The 18945-nt window shown below is 42.5% G+C and overlaps 3 protein-coding genes across 3 annotated transcripts; all 3 read right to left on the bottom strand.

Annotated features, from left to right (window-relative positions):
* Positions 1-3465: 3465 nt before the first annotated feature.
* On the bottom strand, positions 3466-5365 carry LOC134209816 (uncharacterized). The gene is made up of 3 exons (XM_062685843.1): positions 4396-5365; positions 3866-4307; positions 3466-3571 (listed from the first exon to the last, which is right to left on the bottom strand). Exons 1-3 carry the CDS (start codon positions 5363-5365, stop codon positions 3466-3468), a joined length of 1518 nt encoding a protein of 505 aa, XP_062541827.1.
* A 229-nt stretch (positions 5366-5594) lies between these two features.
* Positions 5595-7175, bottom strand: LOC134209815 (uncharacterized). The gene has a single exon (XM_062685842.1). The coding sequence runs from the start codon at positions 7173-7175 to the stop codon at positions 5595-5597; it is 1581 nt and encodes a 526-aa protein (XP_062541826.1).
* An 8956-nt stretch (positions 7176-16131) lies between these two features.
* Positions 16132-17321, bottom strand: LOC134209813 (uncharacterized). The gene is made up of 2 exons (XM_062685841.1): positions 17020-17321; positions 16132-16969 (listed from the first exon to the last, which is right to left on the bottom strand). Exons 1-2 carry the CDS (start codon positions 17319-17321, stop codon positions 16132-16134), a joined length of 1140 nt encoding a protein of 379 aa, XP_062541825.1.
* Positions 17322-18945: the final 1624 nt, after the last annotated feature.

The following is an 18945-nucleotide window of genomic DNA, read 5'->3' as shown; positions in this document are numbered from 1 at the left end:
CTTTAATTCGCTTTAATTATTTACCTAATAAAATAATGTAATAACAAGCAAAAACAATTTATTCAAAAGAAAAACAAGAAAGGAGGGTAAAGAGAAGAAATCTTTTTTGGGAAACTGATTTTAGAATGAAAATATTCTACTATACTTTCCATAATGTGACCATTTTCATTTGACAGTTCCACATTTTTTTTTTGAATGTATCAAACTTTTATTTTCAGAGCAGCATGTCCCTTTCAAACGATAGACAAATTAAAAGTTTGCGTACTTTTGCTTTGAACACAAGCAACTCTCTACCAAAAAGAACCAACGAAACTTTTTATTTTAACCAACGATTTTTTTAATTTGATTAATGATTTTTCTTTCTGTGTATGAACGCATTTCGTTCCTATACTAGACACTCATTTGGATACACATCGGTGGGGATCGTCTTATAAGAGTATATAAAAATCCGTTTCAAGCAAGAGGGTGAAACGCTTGTCATCCGCGGTACAATGGCACCCTACCCAACATCGTTTTTGGTACTTCTGTTTTTGGTACCCAGTTTCTGGGTAGTATACCCGAATTCAGCGCTCATTATGGGTGATTGGTTCATACGCAGTTAGTGCTAATTATCGGCAATTAACTTTCCTGGCGAAAACTTGCAATTAGTTGAGGTACATCGAGCCTTTTGTGTTTGTATGGCTTCCTCATGTCGACAAATAGCTCGTCGATACTTCCAAAGTTTTGTTATCATGAATTAAACGAAATTAAAACAAAAACATTGTACGCCATATTGAATGAATGGTGGGTAGGCGTATTAGCCTTCTCTTCAGTCCCCTGGTTTCAAGCCGCCCGCAAAAAAGGGAATTTGGCTGCGGCAGCTGTCAAAAATTTGCTTTGAAAAAAGAGAAACAAAATCTTGCAAACAAATAATAACAAACTAAAGTGTTGATGAAAATCATGATGAGGATGACTACAAAATAATACTTTTTTAAGTTTTTTCTCCAATGTACTTTCATGGAAATGAGGTGCGCGCTCGATTTCATGGTGAAAGCTAGTGCAAAAATGAGATTAAGCACTACGCGCCCGCAAAATAATATAGTTTTGGGCTATGAATTTAAAATTATTATAATATCTAGACCAACATTTGAAAAGGGCGTAACAGCCAAAATTTATTCCTTCGGATTCCTCATCTACATACAAAGCTATATACATAGACAAAATACTGAATAGATCAAATTTTGGCTGTTACGCCTTTTTCAAATGTTGGTCTAGATATCAATAACGTAAATCTTCACTAAACTAATTGATATTACACCCAGATATGTTTGTTTTTTATACCCTTTACCAAAAACGTGTCTTTTGCGGCGAAAACACCGGCTAATCATAAATCCCAGTGATAAATTTCACTGACTTGAAGATGGTTCTCCATTTCCAATATGGCCATCATAGATTTCGATCAGAAAAATGTTGCTCTTATTTAACACCGTTATAAACCCTTTGCAATGTAAATATTCTTATTGGGGTTATTCATTTGACCACATTACGACCCAAAATTATGGCTTTGATCAAACTTTGAAAATTGGACTTATTATGCTCTTCGTTACAACCGTAGAGCTGCTAACAAGACCAGTCGGCATTTGACGTTTGAAGCTTTTCGAACAGATTTATTAGAGGTTTATTGATAGCAATAAGATCGCCAATAAATTTGAGCAACTAGCCATGGTGACTGCTGTCATAAATCCGCTATAAGAATTGAATAAATCTAACAAGCATGTAAATTGTTACTTGGGATCACTGTTTTTGGATGTTTCTGCATACATTTTTCCATATAAACTTCCAACGAGTTTAGCACTGCCCAAACGTTGACCGATTTGGCTGAAATTTTGTCCAGAGCATCAGGGCATCAAATAGAACCGAATAAGAGGGTGGCCCATCAAAAAATTTGAAAAAGTGTTTTGTGTTTGTGAAATGCGCACGGTAGCCAGCAGCGAAATCTGAGTAAGACGAAATTTTTATCATAAGAGTCTAAATGGTGAAAAAATCGCAATATTTAATGTCATGTACATATGTTAGTGGCATTCATTTCATTTATTTAGTTTACATCTAAACAGATAACACTGAATCAACCATTTGACGCCACAATACACGGTTCGAGGCCGCATCTCTCCATCCTCGGATACGCCCCACGCTCGCCAAGTCGTTTTGCACCTGGTCTGCCCATCTCGCTCGCTGCGCTCCACGCCGTCTCGTACCTGCCGGATCGGAAGCGAACACCATCTTTGCAGGGTTGCTGTCCGGCATTCTTGCAACATGTCCTGCCCATCGTACCCTTCCGGTTTTAGCTACCTTCTGGATACTGGGTTCGCCGTAGAGTTGGGCGAGCTCATGGTTCATTCTTCGCCGCCACACACCGTCTTCTTGCACACCGCCAAAGATGGTCCTAAGCACCCGTCTCTCGAATACTCCGAGTGCTTGCAAGTCCTCCTCGAGCATTGTCCATGTTTCATGTCCGTAGAGGACAACCGGTCTTATTAGCGTCTTATACATGACACATTTGGTGCGGTGGCGAATCTTTTTCGACCGCAGTTTCTTCTGGAGCCCGTAGTAGGCCCGACTTCCACAGATGATGCGCCTTCGTATTTCACGACTAACGTTGTTGTCAGCCGTTAGCAAGGATCCGAGGTAGACAAATTCCTCGACCACCTCGAAGGTATCCCCGTCTATCGTAACACTGCTTCCCAGGCGGGCCCTGTCGCGCTCGGTTCCGCCCACAAGCATGTACTTTGTCTTTCGCATTCACCACCAGTTCAACTTTTGTTGCTTCACGTTTCAGGCGGGTGTACAGTTCTGCCACTGTAAGCTACTTCTTGGTAGCGAAACGCGGGGACAGTGCTCACCTGCGGGAGAAGGACCAAAATGTAAGCTACTTCCTGGTAGCGAAACGCGGGGACAGTGCTCACCTGCGGGAGAAGGACCAAAATGTAAGCTACTTCCTGGTAGCGAAACGCGGGGACAGTGCTCACCTGCGGGAGAAGGACCAAAATGTAAGCTACTTCCTGGTAGCGAAACGCGGGGACAGTGCTCACCTGCGGGAGAAGGACCAAAATGTAAGCTACTTCCTGGTAGCGAAACGCGGGGACAGTGCTCACCTGTTGCATTAAGCCTATTCCGCTGATGAAGGGACGGTCCACACCACAGGGTATCAAATTGGGCCAATCACTTTTTCGTTTTATTTTTATAGATTAAATACTAGTTTTAAACTTACTAATCATTTATTTAATTTTAGCAGATTTCAATTTTATTGATAGAAAAATGTTTTTACACGTGCGTCTTACACAGCAGAAAGATGTGGAGTGAGTGAAAAATTCAAATTGAAAAAAACGCCTACTTCGACGCACCACGTTTGCCTACCGCGATGTACCATACTCGCCTACTTCGATGTGCGCTTAGGTCGTCATGGTAACAACGGTCGCATCGTGGCATTCACCGTACCCGAGCAAAAGTGGTTGTACTGCTGACAGGGTTGGTAACATTCTCCGGGCCCGAAAACGAGCTGATGGACTGGAGTAGCACAATCTTGGTCACTGGCCTTTGTGAGCAGGGTTATTCGATAATTATTGAAATGTCACTTTTAAGTTTAATTTCAGTTTAATTATCCAATTGAGACAGACCCTTAAACAATGATTTTGATGTTCTAACCGATACTGTTCTGACTTTTTCATCTGGACCCTTGTACACTGCTTCGACTATGCCTTTTATCCAACTTCCTCGATGCAAGGCTTCATCAGCTATCATTACTACATCACTGATATGATATTCGTGATAGTTCCTGTTGTCAGGCCATTTCCGACTCCTTATCAGTTCAGGACGATAACATGCTAACCACCTGCGCCAGAAACGATCGGCGTAAACCTGGGATTGCTTGTAAGCGGCACGACAGTCCAAGTCTCGTTCGTCGAAGTCGTGATCGAACTGTGTCGAATTGTTTCGGCCTAACAGCAGCATGTTCGGCGTCAGAGGTTCAACATCTTGGGGGTGCTCCGGAACATGTGTAAGCGGCCTATTGTTGACAGTATTCATCACCTCACATAATGTTGTTCGCAATACCAAGTCCGTCGGATGTCTTTCCTTAAGCATTGCACGAAGACCACTTTTCACGGAGCGCACCAAACGCTCCCAGCATCCTCCAAAATGCGGAGCACCCGGTGGAATGAATTTCCATTCGACACCTCTCACACTCAATGAGTCCTCGAGTTGTGGCTGATCCAAAGCTTTCACTAGCTTCTTTAGTTCTTGATCTGCGCCTGTGAAGTTGGTACCATTGTCTGTCATGATACATTGCGGTAATCCACGGATGGACATGAAACAGCGTATGGCCATAATGCAGCTGCTTGTATCTAGCGATGGTACAACTTCGAGATGCACTGCTCTGGAAGTCATACATGTGAAGAGTACCACCCATCTTTTTCAACACGACGGCCGACCTTGACACACATAGTGATCCAAAATAATCTATTCCAGTGTTGGTAAACGGGAATACGAAAGGAGTTGTTCGTTCTGGCGGCAGCATTCCCATCTGCGGAATTCGAGGTCTTGCCCTGAGCTCTCGACACTTGACACAAGACATAACGTATTTTTTCACCTGCGAGCGAATCCGGAGAATACGATGACGTTCCTTGATGTTGTTGACAACTGTTTCTAAGCCTTGATGTGCATTAGCGATATGGTACATGCGAATCAGTAATGTTGAAAAAGGATGATTGTCCGGCAGAATGACGGGGTTATTAACTTCGAACGGCTTGCTGTCATCTTGCACGCGGCCTCGCATGCGGATCAACCCATCTTGTAGGAACGGCGAGTAGGTTCTCAAACGACTGCTGCTTTTCACGAATCCTGAATTCTTTATGCTGCGTCGCTCTTCTTTGAAGACCTCCGATTGCACCTTCCTGTACCACGCATTTCTCGCATCGGACATATCATGTACAGTAATTGTTAAACGTTTAGGCTTCTCGTTCTTGGGTAATCTCAATATTTTTCTCATTTTCAGATAGTATGCTGTTGACCTTATCAACCGATTGAAATCTGAGAAACGTTTAATATCGGGCAGGTCGACCAAGTTTTCTTCGTGCAAGGTACAGCACAATGAACCCGCAGACAAATCGAGAATTACCTCAGAATGGCAACTCACCATTTCAGTGGGTGACAATTCCACCGGTGCATCAGTTGGCCACTCACTGCTGTCTTTGAGCAGAAAATCCGGACCCTTTAGCCATTCCTTCACACTTTCAAACTTACAAGACTTCGTTGCTAAGTCGGCGACATTCAACTGCGATGGTATCCAATGCCATAAATCGACACCATGACCGTTTTCCTTGATCTTCATTACGCGCGAGCCAATATATGCCGTCAGCTTTTGACCAGTATTCATCCAACTTAAGCAAATTTTGAATCCGTCCAGAAAAATGTCTTCGTCACTTCTATATCAAGTTCTTCTTGAAGTACTTTCATCATCTGGCTTGCAAGAAGACAGCCTTGAAGCTCCAAACGTGGCACAGTTGACGACTTCAGGGGAGCAACTCTCGACTTTCAGATAGACCAAGGCCACATGCGATTTACCTTCCCTGACGATGAACCATGTAAATCGCACAAGCGAAGGCCTTGTCACTCGCGTCAGAGAAAGCATGCAGTTCGGCATTGGAAAACGATGGTAGCTCAGGGAAATAGTACCTTGAGACACGAACTTCTTTCAGCTTCGCAGTTTCACGCAACCACTCATTCCATCTCGAAGCCAAACCATCTGGAATCTCATCGTCCCAGCCTATCTGCAGACGCCATAGTTCCTGGAAAATTATCTTCAACTGTATTGTGATTGGGCTAAGCAGACACAACGGATCGAAGATGCCCATCATGAACCTTAATAACTGTCGTTTTGTAGGAATACTCTCGCCGGTTCGGAAACATTCAATTAGCTTTGGGAATTCCAACGAAAACACGAACTCATCAGAACGAAGGTCCCAAACTATGCCAAGCACACTAGTGGTACCTGTATCATTCTCAGCGATCGATTCTCTATCCAGTGAATTCAGGATCACTTCAGAGTTTGACAAAAATTTGGTTAGCTTAAATCCGCCGTGCTTATGTACCTTGATGACACGCTGAACAAGTTCAACAGCGTCCTCCTCGGTGTCCGCGCAATCAAAAAAGTCGTCCACATAGTGTTGCTTCAAAACGGCTCGTTCCACGCCGGGAAACACTTCTTCCAACTCTTTGGCGTTGAAATTTTTAATGAATTGCGCCATGGAAGGAGAGGACACAGCTCCGAAAATCATCACCATCATTACATACACGTCGGGTGGCATGGAGCGATCCATGCCTCGGAAAAAGAAACGCTGGGAGTCCTGATCCACTCGACGAATAAGGATCTGGTGGAACATTTCCTTTATGTCTGCTACAAAGGCGAACTTCTTCCTTCGTGCACGCATCAGAACCGCAATCAATGGAGGAACGAAGTCGGGGCCCTTCAGCAACAGATCGTTGAGAGAGAAACCGTGGGATTTTGCTTTGGCATCCATAACCAGTCGAAATTTCCCGGCGGTTTCCACGCTGAAGTGTGGCAGGTACCAGGTGTTTGAAGTTTCATGAAGCTCATCAGGTTCCAGCTTCCGAGCGTATCCTTTTTCGATGCAGTCTTCTATTTTGCTACAGTACTTTGCAGCGAAATCAGGATTTGAGTCCATTTTCTTTTCCATGACTTGAAGGCGCCTGAGGGCTTGCGGTTTGCTGTCCGGGAACGTAAAGTTGTTATATTTATAGATTTGTCCCACTTCGAAGCGCTCTCCGCGGCGCATAATTGTACGGTTCATGATATCAATGGCGCGTTGATCCTCGTCTGATATCTTCGGCAGTTGCCCAATGATTCCGAAGTTTTCCACTTTGTACATCTGCTTGATTAACTCCGTTAGTTCGATGTCATCGTCCTCAGAGCATAGAAACGCATGATTGTCAGAATCTCCAGCTCCGTTGGGTTCGATTACGCCATGTATAGTCCAGCCCAAGTGACAACGTGTCAACTGCAGTCCATCCAGTGAATATTGAACTGTTTTCAATAGCACAATCAAGCCTGCGTTGTTCGAACCGATTAGCATGCAGGGGCGAGCGTTTTGAACCGCGTTCAGCTTATCCTCATCGAGCATTGGATATCGCTTCTTCACCTTCGCAACGTCGAATTTCACTATGGGTATGTAGAGAACATATGATATGAATCGAAAAATATATTCGGCTATTTTCGGAAGTTAGTCTAAATGTGATGAATTTGGGACTTCTGTTTGAGCGTGTATGACTGAGTGCGGTGGAGAGGGTGGAGAGGAATGAATCAGTTTTGAAACGATTTCGTTGACGCGAGGACGTGCGGTTTCATGAAGTCACGACAATGTCGCAGTCGGTTCGCGAACTTTTGCTCCCAAAAGAAAGTTTATGCTCGGCCAGTGCGTCTTTTTTGTTGCGTTTGTCAATCCGCTACTACCACATCTGTGATAATTGGTTTCAAGTGGAAGGATTCTGTGGAATGCATGGAATTTGCGTGTTGAGTGCTCCGTCTTCTTCACTGATTATCGAAGTTAGTTTTTGGGTTGTTGGTTATTGGCGATTAAAGGTTGCATGAAGAAGAAGAAGTCGAAGGATGATATTTGAAAAAATACGAGAATTTTTTTAAAACTCTTCTCAAAAATTCTAGAAGCAATTTAATTAAAAACGGAAAGCAGTACGGAGTTGGACTTTTCTTATACTGTGTATTAGATATGATATCATAAAATAAAATTTGAAATCGAAAAATTGCGTTTCATATGCAGTAGAAGGATAGTCCAACCCCGTACTGCTAACCGTTTTTAATTAAATTGCTCCTAGAATTTTTTAGAAGAGTTTTAAAAAACTTCCCGTATGCTTCCCCATGCAATATTTTTCAAATATCATCCTTCGACTTCTTCTTCTTCATGCAACCTTTAATCGTCAATAGGTTTTGTTAGTGTGCGTACAGTGACAGATAAGGTTATGGTTGGCTCATGTCGCCGTCTTGTGGTGTTGTCTATTGTCACTGGTTTGTCATTGTTGTGTTGTTGATAATAGCGAGAGTCTATTCAATGTACCAATATTTAGGATAAAATGTTTTCTTCGAAATTGATATATATTTTTGCGCTCCGGTGCGATTCGACAGAGGCTGATGGAGATGATCACAATCCGAGTGTTTATCTTGGGATGCATAATTTGTAAGTGAGTCTCTAAAGTAATATAGTGGATTTTGATGATTGGTTTTGTTTTCCATCCCTTGCGATGTACAAGCGTATTAAAAAAGAGGGGTACGGAAGAAGACAGTCGCATGCATCATGTTATGTGGTGCTGGTAATTATATAATCGTCATGCTAAAACGAAAGCTGGGGTATTTTAATTAAAATGTAACGGACTCCTTGTCACCTGTCACATTCCGAGCAATCATGGAGGGAATGTTTGCTTTGAAATTGAAATCGTTTTGACAGATTTAGATTTGAAAGTAAAAATTATGACAATATTGAAGCGGAGGTTTGTCTATAATTCTTTAATTGTTTTACGTAAAACCAATCTCTGTGAATATACGGTAAAATTTCTTCCAATGTTGTTTCCAAGAAGAGGAAGAAGAAGCTATATGTAAATATCGCGAGATTCCTCGAAATGAACATGCAAATCGAAGCACAGATGCAAAAGCAATAGAGTTGTTAAAGATTTATGAACATATTATGGTCGACGTAAGTTACTACTATTGTTTCTCACTGATGTCAGGTATAGGTCACGAGTAAAATTTTGAAAAACTATAATTTCGATTTGTTTGCAAAGATCACATAGCAAACGTTCTCGACCACAATGTAGCACATATGAATTGTCTTGTCAGCTAATAATTAATAAATGCTGATGATGATATGTTGAGTTTTGGCCTGGAACTGTACAATGCAAATAATGGCTTTTGTAACAATATACATAATATTCTGACTGAATAGAATCTTGATTTTCATTATGTGAGCTAGTATAAAGTTAATACGTTTTTTTACGATTCCGCATGCTGATGATTCACTGATGTTCAAAATTTATTGTGTTAATTGATTATTGCCAGGATATAGGGTGTATGGCAACCGAATAAAATTTTGAAAAAAGACCAAAATCAAACTTTGGGTCAAGGAATTCCAACTTTGAAGTGAGTTGGTCAATGGCCGGAATCGCCATCGGACCTAGTTGGGTCAAGGAAATCCAACTCAGGAGTGAGTTGGTCAATGGCCGGAATCGCCATCGGACCTAGTTGGGTCAAGGAAATCCAACTCTGGAGTGAGTTGGTCGATGGCCGGAATCGCCATCGGACCTAGTTGGGTCAAGGAAATCCAACTCTGGAGTGAGTTGGTCGACGGCCGGAATCGCCGTCGGACCTACACACAAAAAAAAATAGTTGGTAAAACTAAGAAAACGTTGGTAAATTTGAGAAAATTCGTTAGTGATTTTCAGTAGAAAGTTTAGCATTGTGAGATTGACAATGGCAGAACTGTTATTTCAGAATCGTCGCCTTTGCTATAATTCTAACTACTCACAACTGTTAAATTTATAACTTTGCTCTTAAAATAAAAGTTCATTTTGCTTTTGCTTTGATAAACTTGCTTGTCAGTTTCGATTGTATTCTGATTCATGTTTTAATTATTTAAAAAAGAAAAAAATGGAAAATTTAGAAACGCGAGAAACGTCCATTCCCTCAAAAGTATTTATTGACCTTATAATATTTAACATAACATAACATTATAAAGTTTTAGATCAACCCTTCCCGGACCAGTTTGATGCATTATGTTGGATGTTGCGGGCTAAGACTCAAAGAAAATGTCGGCGACAGCTTGTCAAGCACGACGTGCGATCCGGAATAGCATGCCTGTGGGTCTTTCTGCTGGGCCGGACTGTCCCGAACCATCAACACCAAGTTTCCTTCACTTGCGAAAAGATCCGAAAGAGCATCCATATGTGGGTCCTTCTCCTGGGCTGAACTGTCCCGAACGGTGAACACCAAGTTTAATTTACTTCCTGAAAGCAAATTCTTCATTAAACACAAATAATCGATATAACTTGAAACGGAATAATTGCTGCACTAAACTTATTCACTTACCAAAAGAGGCCAAAAGTTTTTTCAGCATGTGTCGGTCGCATTGATCCAGCTTTCCTCAAACTCCCTCTCACACGCATCGGTGAACTGCTCCTCCAGGGGTGCCTGCAATCAACCGCCGGTAACCTATTCGTATCTTGCGGATTATTTGCGCCTATTCCGCCTTCCTTCAATTTTTTTCTGCTGCATAATCGCTTCAGCTTTGTAACAAACTGCTGAATTATGTTTTTTGGTTTCAGCAGTTTGTTTTGCCGGATCAGTATCTCAGGGATCAGTGAAGTGCTAAAATTATATTTAAATAAGACAAAATAACTTTTAGAAAATAGGTATCAAAAGTATTTACCTGTTTGAAAAAAGAGAAAAGTTTTTAGGCGCGCTTTTTTGCAACTGTCAGTGACGAACAGCCATGAGCTGCCAGTTATATTATTTTTTTCCTCCCAGTGTTACCAAAAACGTAAAATATTGTAGTTTGTTTGAATATTTTACAAATTTTGTTCTAAGAAGTTACACTGTAAAAATCACAACTTCAAACTAAGAAAAAATTTTCAAATCAATCAATTTTGCATTTGACTGGAAAGTTTTAGCTGTTATAAATACCAAATTTTGCAAACTTTTGAAATGAAATTAAAAAAATGTTGAAATCACAACTTTTTTTCGCTGTGTGTAGTTGGGTCAAGGAAATCCAACTCTGGAGTAAGTTGGTCGATGGCCGGAATCGCCGTCGGACCTAGTTGGGTCAGGGAAATCCAACTCTGGAGTGAGTTGGTCGATGGCCGGAATCGCCATCGGACCTAGTTGGGTCAAGGAAATCCAACTCTGGAGTGAGTTGGTCGATGGCCGGAATCGCCGTCGGACCTAGTTGGGTCAGGGAAATCCAACTCTCGAGTGAGTTGGTCGATGGCCGAAATCGCCATCGGACCTAGTTGGGTCAGGGAAATCCAACTCTGGAGTGAGTTGGTCGATGGCCGGAATCGCCATCGGACCTAGTTGGGTCAAGGAAATCCAACTCTGGAGTGAGTTGGTCGACGGCCTGAATCGCCGTCGGACCTAGTTGGGTCAAGGAAATCCAACTCTGGAGTGAGTTGGTCGATGGCCGGAATCGCCGTCGGACCTAGTTGGGTCAGGGAAATCCAACTCTGGAGTGAGTTGGTCGATGGCCGGAATCGCCGTCGGACCTAGTTGGGTCAGGGAAATCCAACTCTGGAGTGAGTTGGTCGATGGCCTGAATCGCCATCGGACCTAGTTGGGTCAGGGAAATCCAACTCTGGAGTGAGTTGGTCGATGGCCAGAATCGCCATCGGACCTAGTTGGGTCAAGGAAATCCAACTCTGGAGTGAGTTGGTCGATGGCCGGAATCGCCATCGGACCTAGTTGGGTCAGGGAAATCCAACTCTGGAGTGAGTTGGTCGATGGCCGGAATCGCCATCGGACCTAGTTGGGTCAGGGAAATTCAACTCTGAAGTGAGTTGGTCAATGGCCGGAATCGCCATAGGACCTAGTTGGGTCAAGGAAATCCAACTCTGGAGTGAGTTGGCCAATGGCCGGAATCGCCATCGGACCTAGTTGGGTCAGGGAAATCCAACTCTGGAGTGAGTTGGTCGATGGCAAGAATCGCCATCGGACCTAGTTGGGTCAGGGAAATCCAACTCTGGAGTGAGTTGGTCGATGGCCAGAATCGCCTTCGGACCTAGTTGGGTCAGGGAAATCCAACTCTGGAGAGAGTTGGTAGATGGCCGGAATCACCGTCGGTCCTAGTTTGGTCAAGGAAATCCAACTCTGGAGTGAGTTGGTCGATGGCCGGAATCGCCATCGGACCTAGTTGGGTCAGGGAAATCCAACTATGGAGTGAGTTGGTCGATGGCCGAAATCGCCGTCGGACCTAGTTGGGTCAGGGAAATTCAACTCTGAAGTGAGTTGGTCAATGGCTGGAATCGCCATAGGACCTAGTTGGGTCAAGGAAATTCAACTCTGGAGTGAGTTGGCCAATGGCCGGAATCGCCATCGGACCTAGTTGGGTCAGGGAAATCCAACTCTGGAGTGAGTTGGTCGATGGCCGGAATCGCCATCGGACCTAGTTGGGTCAAGGAAATCCATCTCTGGAGTGACTCTACGCATGAAGGCATAGTCAAAATCAGCAGCTGTTAGTTATCGGGTGTTAGAACGTATATATTGTGCATTTAGACCAAAATTGTTTATATGACGCTGATGAACTGGCAGCAAGGCCCACTTCCGACGAGATTCACACGGAAAAATAAAATAAATATGCAGCACTGCACGGTGTTATCTATCACAAAATCGAGCTTGTTTGCGAGCTGGCAACGTCGCTGGCACCAAACTTAAGTTCGGAAGTCAATTTCTACACTTCCGAACGCTCTTCCGACAATGTATTGGTAGCAAATTCAAATTTTGTTCTGACGTTCATGTTGTCGGAAGTAAGTTCGGAAGTAAAACGTCGGAAGTCGGAATACAATTTAGTGCTGGCGACACAATATTTTGATGCTGGAATGATGTTATGAGCCTGGAAAACTCTACCCATGAAGGCATAGTCAAAATCAGCAGCTGTTAGTTATCGGGTGTTAGAACGTATACATTTGTGTACAGAGAAGTAAGTCCAATATTTTCTGATTTTATGCTGGAAGGATGTTATGAGCCTGGAAACTCTACCCATGAAGGCACAGTCAAAATCAGCAGTTGTTAGTTATCGGATGTTAGAACGTATAAATTTGTGTACAGAGAAATAAGTCCAATATTTTTTGATTTTATGCTGGAAGGATGTTATGAGCCTGGAAAACTCTACCCTTGAAGGCATAGTCAAAATCAGCAGCTGTTAGTTATCGGGTGTGAGAGCGTATAAATTTGTGTACAGAGAAGTAAGTCAAATATTTTCTGATTTGATGCTGGAAGGATGTTATGAGCCTGGAAAACTCTACCCTTGAAGGCATAGTCAAAATCAGCAGCTGTTAGTTATCGGGTGTGAGAGCGTATAAATTTGTGTACAGAGAAGTAAGTCAAATATTTTCTGATTTGATGCTGGAAGGATGTTATGAGCCTGGAAAACTCTACCCATGAAGGCATAGTCAAAATCAGCAGTTGTTAGTTATTGGGTGTTAGAACGTATAAATTTGTGTACAGAGAAATAAGTCCAATATTTTCTGATTTTATGCTGGAAGGATGTTATGAGCCTGGAAAACTCTACCCTTGAAGGCATAGTCAAAATCAGCAGCTGTTAGTTATCGGGTGTGAGAACGTATAAATTTGTGTACAGAGAAGTTAGTCAAATATTTTCTGATTTGATGCTGGAAGGATGTTATGAGCCTGGAAAACTCTACCCTTGAAGGCATAGTCAAAATCAGCAACTGTTAGTTATCGGGTGTGAGAACGTATAAATTTGTGTACAGAGAAGTTAGTCAAATATTTTCTGATTTTATGCTGGAAGGATGTTATGAGCCTGGAAAACTCTACCCTTGAAGGCATAGTCAAAATCAGCAGCTGTTAGTTATCGGGTGTGAGAACGTATAAATTTTGTGTACAGAGAAGTAAGTCCAATATTTTCTGATTTGATGCTGGAAGGATGTTATGAGCCTGGAAAACTCTACCCATGAAGGCATAATCAAAATCAGCAGTTGTTAGTTATTGGGTGTTAGAACGTATAAATTTGTGTACAGAGAAATAAGTCCCATATTTTCTGATTTTATGCTGGAAGGATGTTATGAGCCTGGAAAACTCTACCCTTGAAGGCATAGTCAAAATCAGCAGCTGTTAGTTATCGGGTGTGAGAGCGTATAAATTTGTGTACAGAGAAGTAAGTCAAATATTTTCTGATTTGATGCTGGAAGGATGTTATGAGCCTGGAAAACTCTACCCTTTAAGGCATAGTCAAAATCAGCAACTGTTAGTTATCGGGTGTGAGAACGTATAAATTTGTGTACAGAGAAGTTAGTTAAATATTTTCTGATTTTATGCTGGAAGGATGTTATGAGCCTGGAAAACTCTACCCTTGAAGGCATAGTCAAAATCAGCAGCTGTTAGTTATCGGGTGTGAGAACGTATAAATTTTGTGTACAGAGAAGTAAGTCCAATATTTTCTGATTTGATGCTGGAAGGATGTTATGAGCCTGGAAAACTCTACCCATGAAGGCATAGTCAAAATCAACAGTTGTTAGTTATTGGGTGTTAGAACGTATAAATTTGTGTACAGAGAAATAAGTCCAATATTTTCTGATTTGATGCTGGAAGGATGTTATGAGCCTGGAAAACTCTACCCTTGAAGGCATAGTCAAAATCAGCAGCTGTTAGTTATCGGGTGTGAGAGCGTATAAATTTGTGTACAGAGAAGTAAGTCAAATATTTTCTGATTTGATGCTGGAAAGATGTTATGAGCCTGGAAAACTCTACCCATGAAGGCATAGTCAAAATCAGCAGTTGTTAGTTATTGGGTGTTAGAACGTATAAATTTGTGTACAGAGAAGTAAGTCAAATATTTTCTGATTTGATGCTGGAAGGATGTTATGAGCCTGGAAAACTCTACCCTTGAAGGCATAGTCAAAATCAGCAACTGTTAGTTATCGGGTGTGAGAACGTATAAATTTGTATACAGAGAAGTTAGTCAAATATTTTCTGATTTTATGCTGGAAGGATGTTATGAGCCTGGAAAACTCTACCCTTGAAGGCATAGTCAAAATCAGCAGCTGTTAGTTATCGGGTGTGAGAACGTATAAATTTTGTGTACAGAGAAGTAAGTCCAATATTTTCTGATTTGGCGCTGGAAGGATATTATGAGCCTGGAAAACTCTGCCCATGAAGGCATAGTCAAAATCAGCAGTTGTTAGTTATTGGGTGTTAGAACGTATAAATTTGTGTACAGAGAAATAAGTCCAATATTTTCTGATTTGATGCTGGAAGGATGTTATGAGCCTGGAAAACTCTACCCTTGAAGGCATAGTCAAAATCAGCAGCTGTTAGTTATCGGGTGTTAGAACGTATAAATTTGTGTACAGAGAAATAAGTCCAATATTTTCTGATTTTATGCTGGAAGGATGTTATGAGCCTGGAAAACTCTACCCTTGAAGGCATAGTCAAAATCAGCAGCTGTTAGTTATCGGGTGTGAGAGCGTATAAATTTGTGTACAGAGAAGTAAGTCAAATATTTTCTAATTTGATGCTGGAAGGATGTTATGAGCCTGGAAAACTCTACCCTTGAAAGCATAGTCAAAATCAGCAGCTGTTAGTTATCGGGTGTGAGAACGTATAAATTTGTGTACAGAGAAGTTAGTCAAATATTTTCTGATTTTATGCTGGAAGGATGTTATGAGCCTGGAAAACTCTACCCATGAAGGCATAGTCAAAATCAGCAGCTGTTAGTTATCGGGTGTTAGAACGTATAAATTTGTGTACAGAGAAGTAAGTCCAATATTTTCTGATTTGATGCTGGAAGGATGTTATGAGCCTGGAAAACTCTCCCCATGACGGCAAAGTCAAAATCAGCAGCTGTTAGTTATCGGGTGTTAGAACGTATAAATTTGTGTACAAAGAAGTAAGTCCAATATTTTCTGATTTGATGCTGGAAGGATGTTATGAACCAGAAAAACTCTGCCCTTGAAGGCATACCCAAAATCAGTAGTTGTTAGTTATCGAGTGTTAGAATGTGTAAATTTGGGTACAATTGAGATTCGTTTGTCTGCTTTGATGCTGGAATACTTCTATGAGCATGGAAAACAGGACCCATGAGGGAATAATCTAAGTCAGCAGCTTAACTAATAGTTTGTTATCAAGAGTTGAAATGTTCAATTTTGTGTTCATAAAATTAGAGTAGAAAGTGTAAATTACAATCCCACACATTTGACTTTGAGAGTAGAGGAGAAGGTGAATGTAGAGAACATATGATATGAATCGAAAAATATATTCGGCTATTTTCGGAAGTTAGTCTAAATGTGATGAATTTGGGACTTCTGTTTGAGCGTGTATGACTGAGTGCGGTGGAGAGGAATGAATCAGTTTTGAAACGATTTCGTTGACGCGAGGACGTGCGGTTTCATGAAGTCACGACAGGGTAGATCGAGGTTCTTCACAGTGTGGATGCAACTGGCTTTAAACCACTTTGCTTGTTCCGACGGCCCAGAGATGTTGAATGACAGTATCATTGAATGCTCCTCCTTATGCGAAATGCCGTTCGTCCATCGGTAGTTTACTGTGGAAGTCCGTCCATGTAATCCAATTCGTGTCGCAACATCTGCATCCATCATAGACAACGATGAACCTTCGTCGAACAGGGCAAACACTTCTTCGATGCCATTTGGACCACAAACTTTGACTTTGGCAACACGAAGCAGTGTATTGACGTTCTTGCCATTTATGTTACACACGTTCGACGCTACATCCGACCGGCTGGGCCTGTTATTCCTAGAAACATCGTCGCTATGGACCAGGTCGTGGTGATTTTTGTTGCAAATTGAACATTTTTTATCGGATTTGCAATTTCTCCTAGCGTGATCCGATAACAGGCAGACGTAGCAAACTTTGCACGATTTGGCAGTAGAACGACGTTGTGCAACCGAAAGTTTACGGAATTGCTCACATTTTTCTAGACTAGAATGCGAACTTACCGAGCACAGGGGACACTTCTTTTCTGCTACTTCTTCGCGACTGTTGACGTTGAAGACGACCTGTCTCGGCTTCACCTGGTTATTCGGCTTCTTGGCTCCAAACACGGGGTTGATGCTGGCTAGTTGATTGTCCATCTCATCCTCCAACCAGCGGACGAAAGTGTTGAAATCTACCACGACGTCTTCTTTTATTAGCGCTGCCTTGTGTCGAATCCACATCTGCTTGCTGAAAACAGGTAATTTTCAGCCAGATGCGAAATGAGTTCAGGGTTCAACAGGTAGTTATCTGCCTTAACATTATGCATCGCAATTTTTGTGCCGACCACCGCATTGTAGAAGGCTCGGAATGATTCGATACTTCCTTCTTTGATGGCATCCAAATTTCTAAGCGCTTCCAACCGATTGGCTACAACCCATTCTGTGCGCCCGAAGTTCGATTTCAGCATCCTTATAACTTGATCGACATTATCCGGGGACGACAGCAATGGCTCCACGGTCGTGCGTGCTTTTCCATGCAGTGCTTTGTTTAGCCTTCTGAGGTTATCACGATTCCAAAGATGGAACTCCTCAGTGGACATTGCCCAGTCCATGACATCGCCCGAAAACACCGGCAAATCTTTCACGTTTCGGCCTTTGCAACGCCTTTGAATGCTTCACACAGTATCGTATTTGTACCAGGTTCGACTGCAGGAACTCCATTCGCAGCAGGTTCACCGAACAATGGCCTAGCTACGGGGTTCACTATTTTATTTCGCTGTGCACCTAATTGGGGTTCAATGTTCGTGCTGCTCACGTTGACATTTTCGGTTTCAGCAATCCATTCAGCAACGCGGCTGAAAGCACTGGTGTACGCACTTGACCTGCTGCTAATACTCGAATCGTAATTTGAACCACTTCTTATTTCCTCTTTTTTCATCTCACGCTCACGTTTTCGTTTCAGGAACTCTGCTTTTCTCTGCTCCGTTTTTAACGTCAAATCTTGTTGAATTCGAAGCGCAGCTAGTTGTTGTTCAGCCAGGATAGTGTCTCGTTCTATTGAAGCCTTCAGTTCCTCTTCTTCGATCTGCTCTTCCAATAACAGTGCCTTCAGTTGGCTATCGGCTTTGCTGGATCGTGAAGATCGGCTTGCATTCGAATGTCGAACAGAAAGATCAGCACCAAGCGATGCACGGGAACCAGTAACAGGGTTGTTCACCGTAACATTTTTGAAAGAGGGCACTGACAATTCAATTCGCTGATTTGACTCACCTTGCTGATTAACCGGTGTACGAAACATTGTAGATTGACTTGGAAGTCCTATGAGGAAATTGTCCAATCGCTTCGGTGGTATGCCTCTATTTTCTCGTGTAGAGCGGCGCAACTGTGGTTCCATATAAACTGGCAGTTGGCTTTCGAAGGACCAAAATGTGTTACTTCCTGGTAGCGAAACGCGGGACAGTGCTCACCTGCGGAGAAGGACCAAAATGTAAGCTACTTCCTGGTAGCGAAACGCGGGGACAGTGCTCACCTGCGGAGAAGGACCAAAATGTAAGCTACTTCCTGGTAGCGAAACGCGGGGACAGTGCTCACCTGCGGAGAAGGACCAAAATGTAAGCTACTTCCTGTAGCGAAACGCGGGGACAGTGCTCACCTGCGGGAGAAGGACCAAATGTAAGCTACTTCCGGAAAGCGAAACGCGGGAACAGTGCTCACATACGGGAGAAAGGCCAAAATGTAAGCTACTTCCTGGTAGCGAAACGCGGGGACAGTGCTCACCTGCGGAGAAGGACCAAAATGTAAGCTACTTCCTGGTAGCGAAACGCGGGGACAGTGCTCACCTGCGGGAGAAGGACCAAAATGTAAGCTACTTCCTGGTAGCGAAACGCGGGGACAGTGCTCACCTGCGGGAGAAGGACCAAAATGTAAGCTACTTCCTGGTAGCGAAACGCGGGGACAGTGCTCACCTGCTGCATTAAGCCTATTCCGCTGATGAAGGGACGGTCCACACCACAGGGTATCAAATTGGGCCAATCACTTTTTCGTTTTATTTTTATAGATTAAGTACTAGTTTTAAACTTACTAATCATTTATTTAATTTTAGCAGATTTCAATTTTATTGATAGAAAAATGTTTTTACACGTGCGTCTTACACAGCAGAAAGATGTGGAGTGAGTGAAAAATTCAAATTGAAAAAAAAACGCCTACTTCGACGCACCACGTTTG

Source organism: Armigeres subalbatus, chromosome 2 (assembly GCF_024139115.2).
Source record: "Armigeres subalbatus isolate Guangzhou_Male chromosome 2, GZ_Asu_2, whole genome shotgun sequence".
Classification (NCBI taxonomy): Eukaryota; Metazoa; Arthropoda; class Insecta; order Diptera; family Culicidae; genus Armigeres; species Armigeres subalbatus.
Note: the sequence above shows the minus strand (reverse complement) of the source record. Positions and strands in the feature narration are given on the sequence as shown.